General features: G+C 50.1%; 4 protein-coding genes across 4 annotated transcripts; 1 reads left to right on the top strand and 3 right to left on the bottom strand.

Moving 5' to 3' along the window:
* Positions 1 to 456: 456 nt before the first annotated feature.
* On the top strand, positions 457 to 1,594 carry FVEG_06335 (hypothetical protein). Its single transcript, XM_018894678.1, has 2 exons — positions 457 to 900; positions 960 to 1,594. The coding sequence occupies exons 1-2, from the start codon at positions 848 to 850 to the stop codon at positions 1,246 to 1,248; spliced, it is 342 nt and encodes a 113-aa protein (XP_018751796.1). The 5' UTR covers positions 457 to 847; the 3' UTR covers positions 1,249 to 1,594.
* A 1,251-nt stretch (positions 1,595 to 2,845) lies between these two features.
* Positions 2,846 to 5,015, bottom strand: FVEG_06334 (hypothetical protein; the record flags this gene model as incomplete). Its single annotated transcript, XM_018894677.1, has 4 exons — positions 2,846 to 3,815; positions 3,875 to 4,073; positions 4,344 to 4,351; positions 4,405 to 5,015. The coding sequence occupies 4 exons, from the start codon at positions 5,013 to 5,015 to the stop codon at positions 2,846 to 2,848; spliced, it is 1,788 nt and encodes a 595-aa protein (XP_018751795.1).
* A 3,533-nt stretch (positions 5,016 to 8,548) lies between these two features.
* On the bottom strand, positions 8,549 to 8,729 carry FVEG_15843 (hypothetical protein; the record flags this gene model as incomplete). Its single annotated transcript, XM_018905066.1, has 2 exons — positions 8,549 to 8,569; positions 8,631 to 8,729. The coding sequence occupies 2 exons, from the start codon at positions 8,727 to 8,729 to the stop codon at positions 8,549 to 8,551; spliced, it is 120 nt and encodes a 39-aa protein (XP_018751794.1).
* A 2,243-nt stretch (positions 8,730 to 10,972) lies between these two features.
* Positions 10,973 to 12,861, bottom strand: FVEG_15842 (hypothetical protein). Its single transcript, XM_018905065.1, has one exon. The coding sequence runs from the start codon at positions 11,648 to 11,650 to the stop codon at positions 11,303 to 11,305; it is 348 nt and encodes a 115-aa protein (XP_018751793.1). The 5' UTR covers positions 11,651 to 12,861; the 3' UTR covers positions 10,973 to 11,302.
* Between the last annotated feature and the right edge of the window lie 48 nt (positions 12,862 to 12,909).

The raw sequence follows: 12,909 nt of genomic DNA, 5'->3' as shown, positions 1-12,909 counted from the left end.
CCCGTGGTAAGGGGCAAGAGAGAAGAGAACTCATCGCAAGGTTTTTGTGTTTGTATGTTCTCTCACCTGATGCATAATTGTTTGCCACTGGTGTTTTGCGCCAAGTCGCAGTGCAATTCACATAATGCTTGTGTCTAAGATCCAGCGTTGCAAATCTAGGCACGCAATGCATCTGCCTACAATCCAAGTCCGTTGCTCCTCTATAACCCATGAAAAGCAAGAGAAATACCCTTCTGTGGCACCTCTCAGCCGTTGCATTGCCTCATTGTAAGCCTTGGGACAGGGTCTTGCAGTGGATGGTGGTGTTGCTGAATAAGTCAAGGCACAACCAAGACAATGAGGTGTAATGTGCACAGCCTGAGGTGGTGGGAGGGCACACTCTCTGTTTGTGCACTCCACTGTACCTAGAAACTGCGCAGTCCAAAATGCAAGGTACCACGCATCTCATCGTGCGCAGAAGCCAAGTAGGTAGTCAGCCCAATGCTATAATTTTTCCAGTTTCTTAGGCTAGACAGCTTGAAATGGGTCATTCATTCATTCAGCATTACCTCCTTGTGCCAGTGGAGGCCAGACAAGAGGCAGATGGTCCGCCCATGGTTTGCATATATCAAGAGCCAAACCCATAAAAAGAGATGGGCTATTCCATCCACCACTCCCAAGAATCATTTCGTAAGATCTATCCTTTTACTACTCCAGAGTAATCCCTATAAGATCTCTGTCAATATTTTCCATATTTCCCATCCTTCACATCCTCGATTCAATCTCTGTTGGCCCGATCCATCCCACCCTGTTCCCTGCAATAAGAACCCAACCTCAGATCCTTCGGCACACGTCTCAACCATTCAGGATGGCAGCCGACTCACTCCCAAGCTCAAACTCAAAGACACTGTCATCCAAGAGGTTTGTTTCACAACGATCCTTTATATTAACCCTCCATACTAACAAAACATCTTTTGTAGCTGTCTCTGCTCAGGTTCTAGTCATGGAGGATCATCACGATCCAGCTCCTCCGCATCAAACCGATGTTCGAGCTGTAGCTTCCGGCCCGGATCTCCACTTCCGGGACGCCCCGCATCCGGAGACCGTGACAAGAACGATCTCAAACACTTTCATCTCTCGAGCCCAGCTACGGGTGTCGTCAATGGAAATGACCCCCTGGCAGCCGAAATTCGTGCTGAATGGGAAGATGGCCAGAAACTCGGCCCTCAATTGGCCCATGGTCTGCCCAACTTGTCGAAATTGAACTGAGTACGGAGTACCTAATAACGGTACAACCAGTTAAAAAGAAAGAGAAAAAAAGAGGGCATGTTGGGGTCGAGAGGCAGCGAGTCGAATACAAGACCAATAGTCGCGAGACAAAGTGTATAACAACATTGTATTTCTTGTTTATTTCTTTCCAGAGTTTCATCTAATGTTGCTCTTCTCTTCTTTCAAGTATCGATTCTTATTGCAATATGGTACGGTACCTACGTCGAGTTGATAAATCTGGTCAAATTGGAATATAGAAGAATTCAAAGCGTGTTCAAGACCTTAAAACACTCCACTATAACATAACCTCTACTCCGTATCCGTACACATCCATATATAAGCAAGATCCTCTCTCCCTCCCCGTGACATCATGTCAAGCACCGCCACAGCTCAACTCGGCTCATTTATTTCAATACCTACTGTAGCCTACGGGGCGTCGGGTCCTCCTCCGAATCTGAATCTGCCTAAGCTGGGAGTGCCCACCCCTTCTCCCGTCTGCCGTCTCCCCAACTGCCGTAACGTTCCATACGCGGACGGATAACGGGGGGGCGGACGATGCGGCAGGCAGATGCAGATGCAGATGCAGATGCAGATGAACTAAACTAATGGACACTCGGAGAGTATCTAATTTTAAAAAATTTAGACAAGGTTAGTACTTATCCTTTAACATTGGATACATCGAGACATCCATTGGATCTCTTTGAACGCACACGCCCCCGGGAACCCCCTGCGAATCGCACATCGACAGAGCCAGATTCGGGTATTGACTCGCACATCACATCCTTTCTATTGGATCCATGGTTTTGTGTATATCCGAATTGCAATGCACATATCCGTTGCACTCGCCTCTCATTGGCTTTAAAGACCCTTCTCTGGCCTGCCCTGTCCTTGTCCTTGTCATTGTCATTGTCACATCACATCAGCGCCGCACTGAAACACATTCTGGCACGCTTCTGTCTGTGTTACCAAACACGTGCTATTACTCATTGTATCGCGTCAAGGTATTCACATCCTCTTCTTTTCCTCCTGCATAATCTGACTCTCTCACTCTCTCACTCTCTCACTCTCTCACTCACTCTCCTCTGTTATGCCGAGTCTTATTCCTCAAGCTCAAGCCCAGGCAAGACATGCCACCAGCCTTATTCTATGTCCAGTCCCGCCACAACCCACCACTGTTGGCCTCGTTTGCCCGTTCTTTCACATACCACAACGCATCCAAACCCAACTAACCCCAATTCTCTGCTCATACAGAGTTGTCCAACAACAAAGATCAGCCTAGCTGAACCCAACTGTATATATGGATGTATTTGACACTACAAAACTGTTGTCGCTCTCCCCAACCTAACGCCGCCGGCTGTAAATGCACAGATGCTTCAGCGGCACCACCAGGCCGTATTCACCCTCCTTTCTCGCTCTCATACACGTAACGATACACAAGACACAATCATAACCAGAAGATTATAGTACATGTGGCGTCCTGGTAGACACAAATACTCGCCGCACTAAAATCAAAACAACAAAAATCAAACAAGCCATGTATGATGTATCTGGACGCTCCACATGATTCAACTTCCATCCGTGCAAATATCAACAACGCTTATCGCCGCCGCTCAGGGTCATCGGGCTTGTCGATCAAACCGCCAATGTCAACTCGGTTTGACCTTTCCTCGCGTGTCCGTGGCCGAGGCTGCTCTGGTCCAGGTCCTGGTCCTGGCTGAGCTCGAATTGGTGGAAGCTGAAAAGCTGCTTGAGGTCGATACACGCTTGCAGGGGGCAGTTCGCTTCGGGGAACATTATATGATGGGGGTCCTCCATACTCTGTATGACTTGGTGATGCAGCATACGAAGTTGAGCCCGCCCCAGCAGCAACTCCGGGATTCATGGCGGCAGGCAACTGTGTTGGGGGAACAGCAGCCGGTCGAGATACCAGTGGGACTTCGCTGAATCGACCTCTGGGCATATCAAAGGGCGGCCCTGGCGGCACCGGTGTCCTGTAAAGAGATTGTGGAGTTGGCGGCTGAGAACCATACGTATGCGAAGCCTCTCTGGTGGCCGGCGAAGAAGGTAAAGGATACGCATGCCGGGGCGGTAAACTCAGGACCATGACGACGACGTAGATCGAGCCCTCCTTCTCGAGTCCTAGTCGAACGGGATAATGTCTCGGTTGTCCATCAGCTGCTCTGAAAGTTAGGTATTCATTTCGGTCGAGTTGGAAGCGCCCGATATCCTCTGCGCCAAAGCCAAGTCCCTGGATGATATGGTCGAGTCGAGAAAGGATCGGTGGTAAATAGTTCGGCTCCTTTCGTGTTTGCTCCTCGATCAGTTGACTTCTAATCGACGCAACTTTCTCCCTCTCCGCAGGGACAACAACATCCCCCAAGTTCTGTCCCTGGAGTTCCACGTGGCCTACAGCTTCCATGAAAGTTGGCGAAGCCTTCGCAAAATCCATCTTCATGTTCAAGAAAGCAACAGGGTCTGCTCCTCGAGGCCCGGCCGATAGAGGGGGTGGGAAAGTGGGAGCGTCCATGTTGGGTCCTCGCTCAGTATATCGCGGGTTCATATGTTCCCTATTATCAAAGCGTTAGCACTTCGACAAAATGCCAGGACGTCACTTCATCCGCCTTACCCAGGTCCTATTGGGGCGCCCGAAGGGTATATGCTCAATGGTCGCCTCGCCGTAGTATCTTGCGGATGAGGAAATCTTGATGGATCATAGCGAGTTTCACGATCGTCTCTTAGACGCGGTCGTCCTCGTTTCTTGTGTTGAACATCGACGCATGATTCCTCCTTCCCATTCGTGATACATCTCGAACATGGACGCTGTGCTATTGATATATTAGCGCTCCTTGCCCTTGCCAAATTATATCAGAAGCGTATATCGATATCTGCATTCCGCCTGGCCATCTTCAGGGCATCGACAAGAGACACAACATGCACTTAACCAGGCCGTCTTTCTTGTATGACAGGAATTCCAGTGTGTAGAGATCCAGCCGTGGACTGGCCACGTTGGCATCATTTCTCAATCTTGGAGGATTGTCGAGTAAGGAAAGGGATTTCACAGCATAACGTAAAGGAACAGGTTCTTGAAAACATACCATCACAGCTAATCACGAGTTAGTACGGCTAGTTCATATGGACACATAGAGGACCACTTACCGAAGATGTGCTCGTTTACAAGGGACGCATGCGGAGGCCACATGACCTTTTGTTTTCCTCTGCGATTTCGGGGAAGTCATAGGCTGATTCTCAACCACTGACGGGCGGACAGATGATGTGTAAGGCGAAAGTGCCCCAGGAATTCCAGGAGGAATATAACCAGATGACTGGGGCATAGATGGTCCCCCTGGTTGGATGTACGAAACAGGTCGAGGTACGGTCTCTTCTGTCCTTCGATATGAAAACGGCGGCGCGTCTGGGGGCCCTGGTTGGAATAATCTGGGAAGCGTGGTCTGCATGTTGGCAGGCCCTCGGTGATCAGTCGGCAATTGTTGGTTTGAGTTGCTCCAGTAAGTATCGGGCTGACTGGAGGCTGAATATCCCACTGGTGCTTGCCCTCGACCCCCAGCGTCTTGGGGCTGCTTCGAGGGGAGGGGCGGAGATCCTGACATGGGTGGAGAGGGATATGCTCGATATCGAGCAAAAGAGTCTTGCTCTGCGCTCTCGGATACCCAGGCCAGGTCTAAGGCAATTTGCGCCAGGTCTGAGATGCCGCGGCGTTGGCCGAGCTGGACGGAAGCAGAATCGGAGACGGATCCCTTAATGACCATGAGGGCAAAATTGCTACAGGATTAGTGGCTGGACAGACAGTAACTCCAACCCTGAGCTAGAAACAACAAAGATACACTCTGGGTTTGTCGTCTTGATCTGTCTTCGCGATACAATCGGATTTGATCTGAGCTAACTTCCAGTTGTCGTCAATGGCCACCGCTCAAGATCCAGCTGACCTGGACAAAGAGGTATTTCTTGTTAAGCTCCAGGTGCAAATTCAGCAGCTTCTTACCAGTCCGACAACCCCTTCTTTCGAGTTGCGAGCTGTAAGGTCGCTGAAGCTGATCTTGATGGAGATGTGCCCCGCTTCTAAGACCTGCGGAGCTGGGGCGGCAGAGGAGCAGAAGTTACCAAGGGCATTCAGGATGCTAGGCTGACAGTTGTGAAGGAATACTTCAACGGTAGCGAGTCAGGGATCAAAGAAGCGACAAGCGAGTGCCAAAGCGAGGAGGCGTGAGACGAGATGCTGCACCGTGATACTACAGAGATGCGATCTTGGAGAGGACTTGGTGATACAGCGTCAAGCCGTGCAGTTGGGAGGTCGAGACGGAAGCGGCCAACCGCAGATACTCAGGGCCGGAACCTAAGAGGCGGAACCGGGTGAGGTAGGGCGGGTAGGTAGGTATATTCGGGCCCCTTGCTGGCCGGGAGGTGAACACAGGTGATCGGGCTGTGGACGGAGACTGTTCGGTGGCCTACGACTGGTTTTTGTGAGACTATGTATGCAATAAAACCTTCCCTCTGAGTGGCAGCGCGACTGAGATGCAGCTTGGATGGATCAGGGTTGGTGACAGGGCAGTAGGACCCTGGTTCGGATTTTAGAGTAGCTGCTAAGTCAATCAAGGGTTCCGGTAGATTTCCATAACGAGAATTCTCCGCCTCCCTTGGTCTTCGCAATATGCGTCAGAAGATCACCAGAATGAGAGGTTTGGCGCGGAAGCAATAAGACAGGTTACGTGATGGTGATTGGGGCGTTATATCAGCTGGAAGTAGTGGTATAGGCGACGTAATAGTGTGAACAAGCAGAAGCAATATTAGCTACAACCTTCCAGCCTTTGCTTCTCGCTGAGCACCTAGTAAGAGGTTCTTGTTAATCGGTGGATGGTGCTCTTCAGTTTTGATAGCGGGGGTGTAAGGCAAGATCAAGATGAACAAGGGCGGTCGAGGAAGACGCTGAATGGAGTGAGAGAACCGCCGTAGTCAAGTCGGACTCGCGCCGACTGGCTGGGTTAGATATCGGCCGTCCCGAAAAGACGGAATTGAGAGAGAAGGGCAACAAAGACAAGCAACGAGCATGTCTATCGAAGCAGCAACAAGTATCTGTATCTGTAGGTACCTGAGCAAGGAGAAAGCAGAGACAAGGATGAGATCGAGAATGTTGAGTCCAGAACCAAAGCCTACGCCTGAGACCAAAACTAAGGCTCAGACGAGAGACAGATATGTAAACGTAAATGCAGGTGTTAACAAACTCGACCTGGTACGATCCTAAAGTCTTGTCATTCTTCGAGGAAGGGCCCGCGCAATGGAAAGCCCAGTCCACCCCAGCCCAAGCAAGCTAGACTAGGGCCCTGAATGTATACTTCAGGGCTTGTGGAGATAGTCTTGGTGGCCCGTTATGAAGGTTGTCGAAGTGCTCAACGCCCGGCCGAGGGGGAGGGGTGCGACAAGGAAAACCCTGAGAACCCAGCAAACCTGACCCAGCCAGCACCTTAGTGCCAACTTGCTTGGTAACCCTACAAAGGTGTAAGTCAAGAAGGACACATGATTTACATATGTGAGTTCGTGGCCAAAATTATGGTAGTCAGCCAAACTTCAAAGTTCAAACAGGGTATGGACATTGTTTGATTGTTGGTTGTCGAGCAGCATGCAAGTGATTACAGAGCTTGAAAGCTTTTTTTGTCGAAACCCATGACATACTTGGTTTAGGAAAGACGGAAACACCACAGCTCACGACCAAGATAAGCCACTGTGAAGTCGTTTGTGGAAGCTCAAAAGAATGATAGACTCAGGAACCATTTGGACAGGGTGAGTGGCCAGTCGAAGAAAGTCGAGTGAGGACAGAGAGGCATTGGCCAATTGATGGCCCATGGGCTTACAGCAAGTGGGCTGAGTTGTAGTTAATTGATCGTGTCCTTCACGTCGCTCGTGGCTGGGAGCTTCAGACTCCAAGAGAAGTCAAGTGTCAACCTCATTACTGGTAGATCTGATTTGTCCGCCGTTGAATAGACATTCAATGTCGACGTTGTGCGTCGTGTATCAGTTGTGCAGTGCAATGTAGTATCAGCTGGTCCATTGCTGGAAGCCGATTCATCAGGTGCATTGCACGCGGATGTGCACAGGAAGACCAAGGTGGAGCTCGTATGCGACTGGCTCACAAACTTGTACTCTGTCCATAATAAACATGATTGATAGGGACGAATTCAGGTACCGAAAGCTCCAAGGCTCGCAAGCTTCGCGGGTTGGCCGCAGTATGGGGGTGTTAATTACAATATCCCTTCAGGGTGTGTATGTTAGCGGTGGCTTTGGGTCATATTGTTGGCGTTCATGACTGCTCTTTGTGGACTTAGGGTCTCCAGTGTAGGTGGCGCTTAAACTGAAGGCAAAGCCACGTTGTGAAAATCGGCAGCCATTGTTCGGCCGGTGCTCCGAATTAACGAGGCCATTCATGATGCCTGCGACTGCAATAGGAACTAACTGGGTTACGGATACAGCTCTAGAGGCGTGCTGTCCTGATACTGGGGTACGGACAAAACTCAGGGGCGCAGGGCCGAGGTTGCAGCTAGGGTTTCCTGAAAACGGGGGCCAAGTAATAGTAGATGACGATGCAAGAAACAGCAGTCAAGCAAGATGAGATGCGGGTCGGGCCTGTACAAAATGAAGGTCGGGAGTTTTCCGCTCCATGCCTCGCTTATTAGTATCTTGTGAGGCTTGTCTTGAGCATAGTTGACGCTTTATTAACCCACTAGGTACTGTATCACCGTGATAGGAGAAGGGTAGAGTGCCGTTTGGGGTTTGGGGTGATGGCGATCCAAGCGATATTGACTCAGACAAGTTTAGCTTTATTGTTCCGGCCAGCAACGTTCAACGTCCATCAGCCCTTAAACGAGCTCCAGTGGCCTGGCTATGGGAGGAAAGAAAACACAGGCCCTTCATCCTAAATGACAAAAAGACGGAGGTAATATAGCCTGAACTTAGGAGAACTTTTGCTGGGTTTATTTTGACACCTCTTATTAAGGTTCGCTGTTTTCTTGCCGCTCGAGGCCTGTGATATCGGACCCTGGGGCATGGGACACCTAGCCCCTAGGCTAAGTTAGTATCGCGAATCTAGCCAGACATAGCGACAGCGACGGGCGGCGCGGAAGACGAGGAAAAGGTGGCTGGGTTCTCACAGGAACATGGCATGGCCAAGGTGCCAGGTGCTGGGCGCTAGGCACTAGCTAGGTGCTCTGGTTGTATGTACGCACGAGCTGTGGAAGCTTGATTCCTGAAATAGAGAAGATTTGGTGAAGACATCTGTTCGCCAGTACATACGTCACTTCTCATGGCAGATAGACTGTAGCTCGTAAGTTTTGTGATATCGTCATGAGATGTACTGTTAGAGGCCTCACTCATACCTTGTTCGCCTCTTTCCCTTGGCGAAGCTTGTAGACAGGAATCAAGCGACAGTACCCATATGAGGAAAGCGCCTTCTGGTTGACACGGGGCCTTGTCATTGTTCTCTACAATAGGTAATTGCATCCATGGCAGTTGCCCTGGGGTTTGCTAACAGCGAACCCAGTCACTTTTCGAGGTCGTGCTTACCTCCAACTTAGATTGGAAGGAACCTTCCTACTAAGTTAGGCCAGGTCAACTCCCACCATGCCAGCACCGATTGACTTTTCCTAAGTTTTGTTTGTTATCGCGATCTCTTCATGTGTAAGGTAGCTACAGACATTGTTCTTACCTTATTTTGCCTCCCAATAAATAGTGCATCGAAATACTGACGTTACAGCATGCCGAGAAATACAGGCGCAATGCCGTGAGATCTGGTGTCAGGGTGCAAGGTTTAGCCCCAGTCAATTGTATCACGTATTATCCCTGTCCCCTGGTTCTTCAACACTACGTTTTCGACTCGAGACTCGCTCGCCGGATCACAGCATGCTGAGCGACACAAGACGATACGCCGCATCGGCTCCCACTATCTTGTGGGGGCATCCTTTTCTTCTGCAACCGAGCACATGATCCAGGGGATCGTTGATGACGCATCGCAGGTTCCAAGACTTCGTGCCCGTGCTATTAGGAACATCCCGAGTCGATAAGGTGGCTAGGGTGGCAGCCCAGCCCGTGACGAGGGACCCTCAGATCTCTACTATAAGGTGCTATACATTTGTTCTACTCACATTTACGGAGTAGGCGGCTTCGATGATAGGTACAGGGATTGGCCTTCACAAATGATCCGGATGCACTTGCCTATCAACAAAGTCAGGGCCGGGTTTTTATGATGATTAAATATGTTCACTCCGACTTCACATCATCTTCGGAGTGCAAGCAGCCCCTCAGGCTCCCTCTACTAGCAGTTCCGTCCCCCCACTATGCGGCTGTCACTGCAAGGCGTATAGTGTCAGGTTAGAAAGATCTGGGCGGCCTTGATTTCCAAGCTACAACGTGAAGAGAAACATCCGAACCTGGCTGCCTCGGTCGTCTGGTCTTCATGGTGCCATGTCCTCCTTTCCAGATTTTGCGTGGAGTCGCTTCGAAACTGACTCGAGTTGTATGGTATGGCATCTGATCAAGTTTTCATGACCTTGCCTGGCTGCCGTCGACTACTGCAGCCTTTAATAAACGGCTGACTACGGAGTACTGGCTAGTGCGATCCCACCGACCACTCCGAATTATATCAGGTAGGTATTGCGCAGTAATACATCTGGGCCCTGCACTGCGCACCCAGGAAGAGGAGCAATCCGTACTATCTAGTGAATGCAACAGTACCATTGTGGACACTTACGCAGACAAATTTTCCGTCTCGGTGAGCGCTAGATCTTTGATCGCTGAGTTGATTTGTGGTGATGGCGGTCCAGACAGATATACACCCTTGTCGCTCAAGCGGGCCAAGCGTGGCATGCGCATGACATACCGGATGAGCCTTGTTGCTTATGGGCTCCAGTGCATATTATCACATCTTGTTGACGTCTGCGACTATCATTAAATCTCCGGTTCCAAGGATGTTTTACGCCGCCGCCGCCGTCACTAATTTTCGACATCGTTGTCGTGCCTCTACGCCGGCACTCCTCCTCCGAGCGGCCGCTCCTCGTTATCATCCCAGAAAGTCACATCACGACCATGCAAGCTCGATGAAAACGGAGAATCGTTTGCACAGTCTCAATACACACAAACAAGACAAAAGTTGTATTATATATGGAGGAGAGTGTACTGGCTGCAATACCTTTGCTCACGATTTTAGCTCCAGGTGTGGCACAACAGACTGCTTCTGGAAGCTCGATTAATACGTCGAATTGGCGTACTGACATCCCCCCCCCCAATACAACAGAAGAGGATCGCGTAGTTATATTGCAACGGGGGCTCAGTCTATACATGCTATGACTTGCTAAAACTCGGGGCAAAGTTCTTCTAGTCGCCTCGAGGTATGTTCTCCTGGCTAGATGGCCGTATACTGATTCTGATACCAACTGAATATCCGTATCCGTATGTTCGGGGAGATTCAAGCTTAGGGAAATTTATATTTGGTGACAGGTCCCTTGGCCTTTAAGCGAGTCTGTATTAGGCCTAGTTGCGACCGTTATGTCAGACCAACTCTGGCCCAACTGGCTAAAAATGCCCCGAGCCAAAAGTCTGGCCCCCATCGGTAACCCCTAGTGTCTTGATCATGACAACCATGGCCTAGGCCAAAATGCCGGCTAATAAACGAATGGATAGAAGACTGGCAAGACATCGAAACTGGCGAACGGTCGTTACTTAGCTGGGAGTCCAGAACCGCAGTGGTTGTCGTTATATCCATTTGCACGCGAGCAGTCCGAGATGGTTTCATCCGCGGTAGTCATGACACACAATCGATGTCTGATGTCTTCAATTTCAACACGAGATGAATCAAAACCAAGCTGAAACTGCATCGATCTACAGCAATATTGGAAAGGGGGACAATAACGAACGCTCTAGCAGTTGTTGTTCAGCTCAGACCCCGAAACTCGTGTAATCTATCATACAAGGGCCTAGGAACGCTCCCGAGGCAGGGATACCTAGACCAAAAGCCTCTTCTCTTCTTCTTAACTACATACAACAGGGAGCTCCTTCAGAACTCTGGCATCGCCTGAAAACCACTACTTTGATCGTATCTGGCTTGACTCTTGTGGCAAACACATCTGATGCCACATATACATACTTCGGAGGTGAATGGGAAAGAAAAGGCACAGTTTGTGGTGATTGTCTGTCCATTCATGCAGCTTACCGGGGAAGTACCATGTGGTCCAGAACATGTTGGTAATGGCTTGTTAATGGTTAGACACCAGCAATTGTGCCGTTGTGGTAAAACCACGAGGGGATACATCCCTTCAGGCACCCCTGGCGGCAATTCTTGATAAGCCACGAACCGAATGCTGGGATATGGCTTCACGGTTATGCATTTACCAGTAGAAGTCATTTCTTGCAACAACCAGAACCGTTTGGCAATGACGAAGTTGGTTGGTGGACAAGGTTCAAGCCACGATCGTCATATGGAGCCGTCAAATAACTTCCTCCGGAGCCCAGCGCCATCAATTTTCCCCTGGAACTTCCATTGGCGTATCTAGGGATGATGACAGGCGCTATGTCTATATTTGGGAGCTTTCAAGCTCAGGTCTAGGTTGTTTCTCGTTTTTATTCCTTATTTCTCCAGTCGCTCCGACAGAATGAATAACGGCCAACACTACTGGCAACCCCCTGTTCAGCTGCTAACCCCACGTCGGACCTGACAATCATGGTGGTGTGGTATGTCGGCCAAGCTTTGACAGAGTACCTAGCCAAGTAGGTAGGGGCCTGTCAATATGCTGGAGTCTAGCCCTCACTATTGAGACATGGGAGGCTGCTAGTTAGGCCATGTCTAGCAGGCTTGATGGGACGAGTCACGTCCTCACCGTAGGAGCTGAAGCAGCATAGTCAACACTGCGGTTCTTCCTAAGTGTCTCACCCACACAACAACAGTCTTAGCAATGGGTGAGAGTTGGCCGATTTGAGGCAGAGCCCACCCGTTGGATTTTCTAACCCAGACTCGTCCCTCTTCTGAGTCACCGTATCTCGCTGTTGGCTTGATTCATTCACTTAGCGAAATCCATTGCCCAATTGCCGGTGCGGGCAGACTCGATACTTCGGCTCTGTTCCTGAAAGAAATCTCCGGGAAGGTTATTCGTATTTAAAAAAGGTGGCACTACCGGCAGGATGGTTCGGTGTGGATATCGGCGGCGGCGACGGACGCTGTTAATAAGCTAGCGAAGCGTTGGTCAAACTATCGGGCAATTGTGCTGGCTGTGACGTTGGCATGCAGCAGTACCATTTCTTCTGACTCGGTTTGCTTCTAGTTTCAAAGCGTTGATTGGATATGAAAGGTTATAGCGCATTGGAAAGGGAGACCAGCGCCTCAAATCCACGTTCTCGGTACAGAGCATGGCGGTTCATCCCTTCGAGTTGTGACGCCCCCTACCGACGCAAAGGTTATCACATTTGACTAGCGGTGCTTCCCGCGTGAATCTCAGACAGGAAAAGCAAGTCAGTGTGTGACCATTGGGACGGAGGCGGAAGAGAGGGCGCAACGCGATGCGATGCAAGGCAAGGCAAGGCAAGCTAGCAAGGTAATGCAATGCAAGCTCTGCTTCTGTCCTTCAACTTTGGGAGTTTCATGACGCGGATGTTGTCGGACATGGTGGG

Source organism: Fusarium verticillioides, chromosome 2, assembly GCF_000149555.1.
Source record: "Fusarium verticillioides 7600 chromosome 2, whole genome shotgun sequence".
Classification (NCBI taxonomy): Eukaryota; Fungi; Ascomycota; class Sordariomycetes; order Hypocreales; family Nectriaceae; genus Fusarium; species Fusarium verticillioides.
The sequence above is the reverse complement of the archived record's forward strand: the minus strand, read 5'-3'. Positions and strand labels throughout refer to the sequence as shown.

What these genes read in the sequence shown, in the direction of transcription:
- FVEG_15842 (XM_018905065.1), bottom strand. Translation starts at nt 11,650, where the DNA reads ATGACTTCTACTGGTAAATGCATAACCGTGAAGCCATATCCCAGCATT.
- FVEG_06335 (XM_018894678.1), top strand. Translation starts at nt 848, where the DNA reads ATGGCAGCCGACTCACTCCCAAGCTCAAACTCAAAGACACTGTCATCC. An exon ending in AAGACACTGTCATCCAAGAG is followed by an intron (nt 901 to 959) that starts GTTTGTTTCACA and finishes CATCTTTTGTAG; the next exon opens with CTGTCTCTGCTCAGGTTCTA.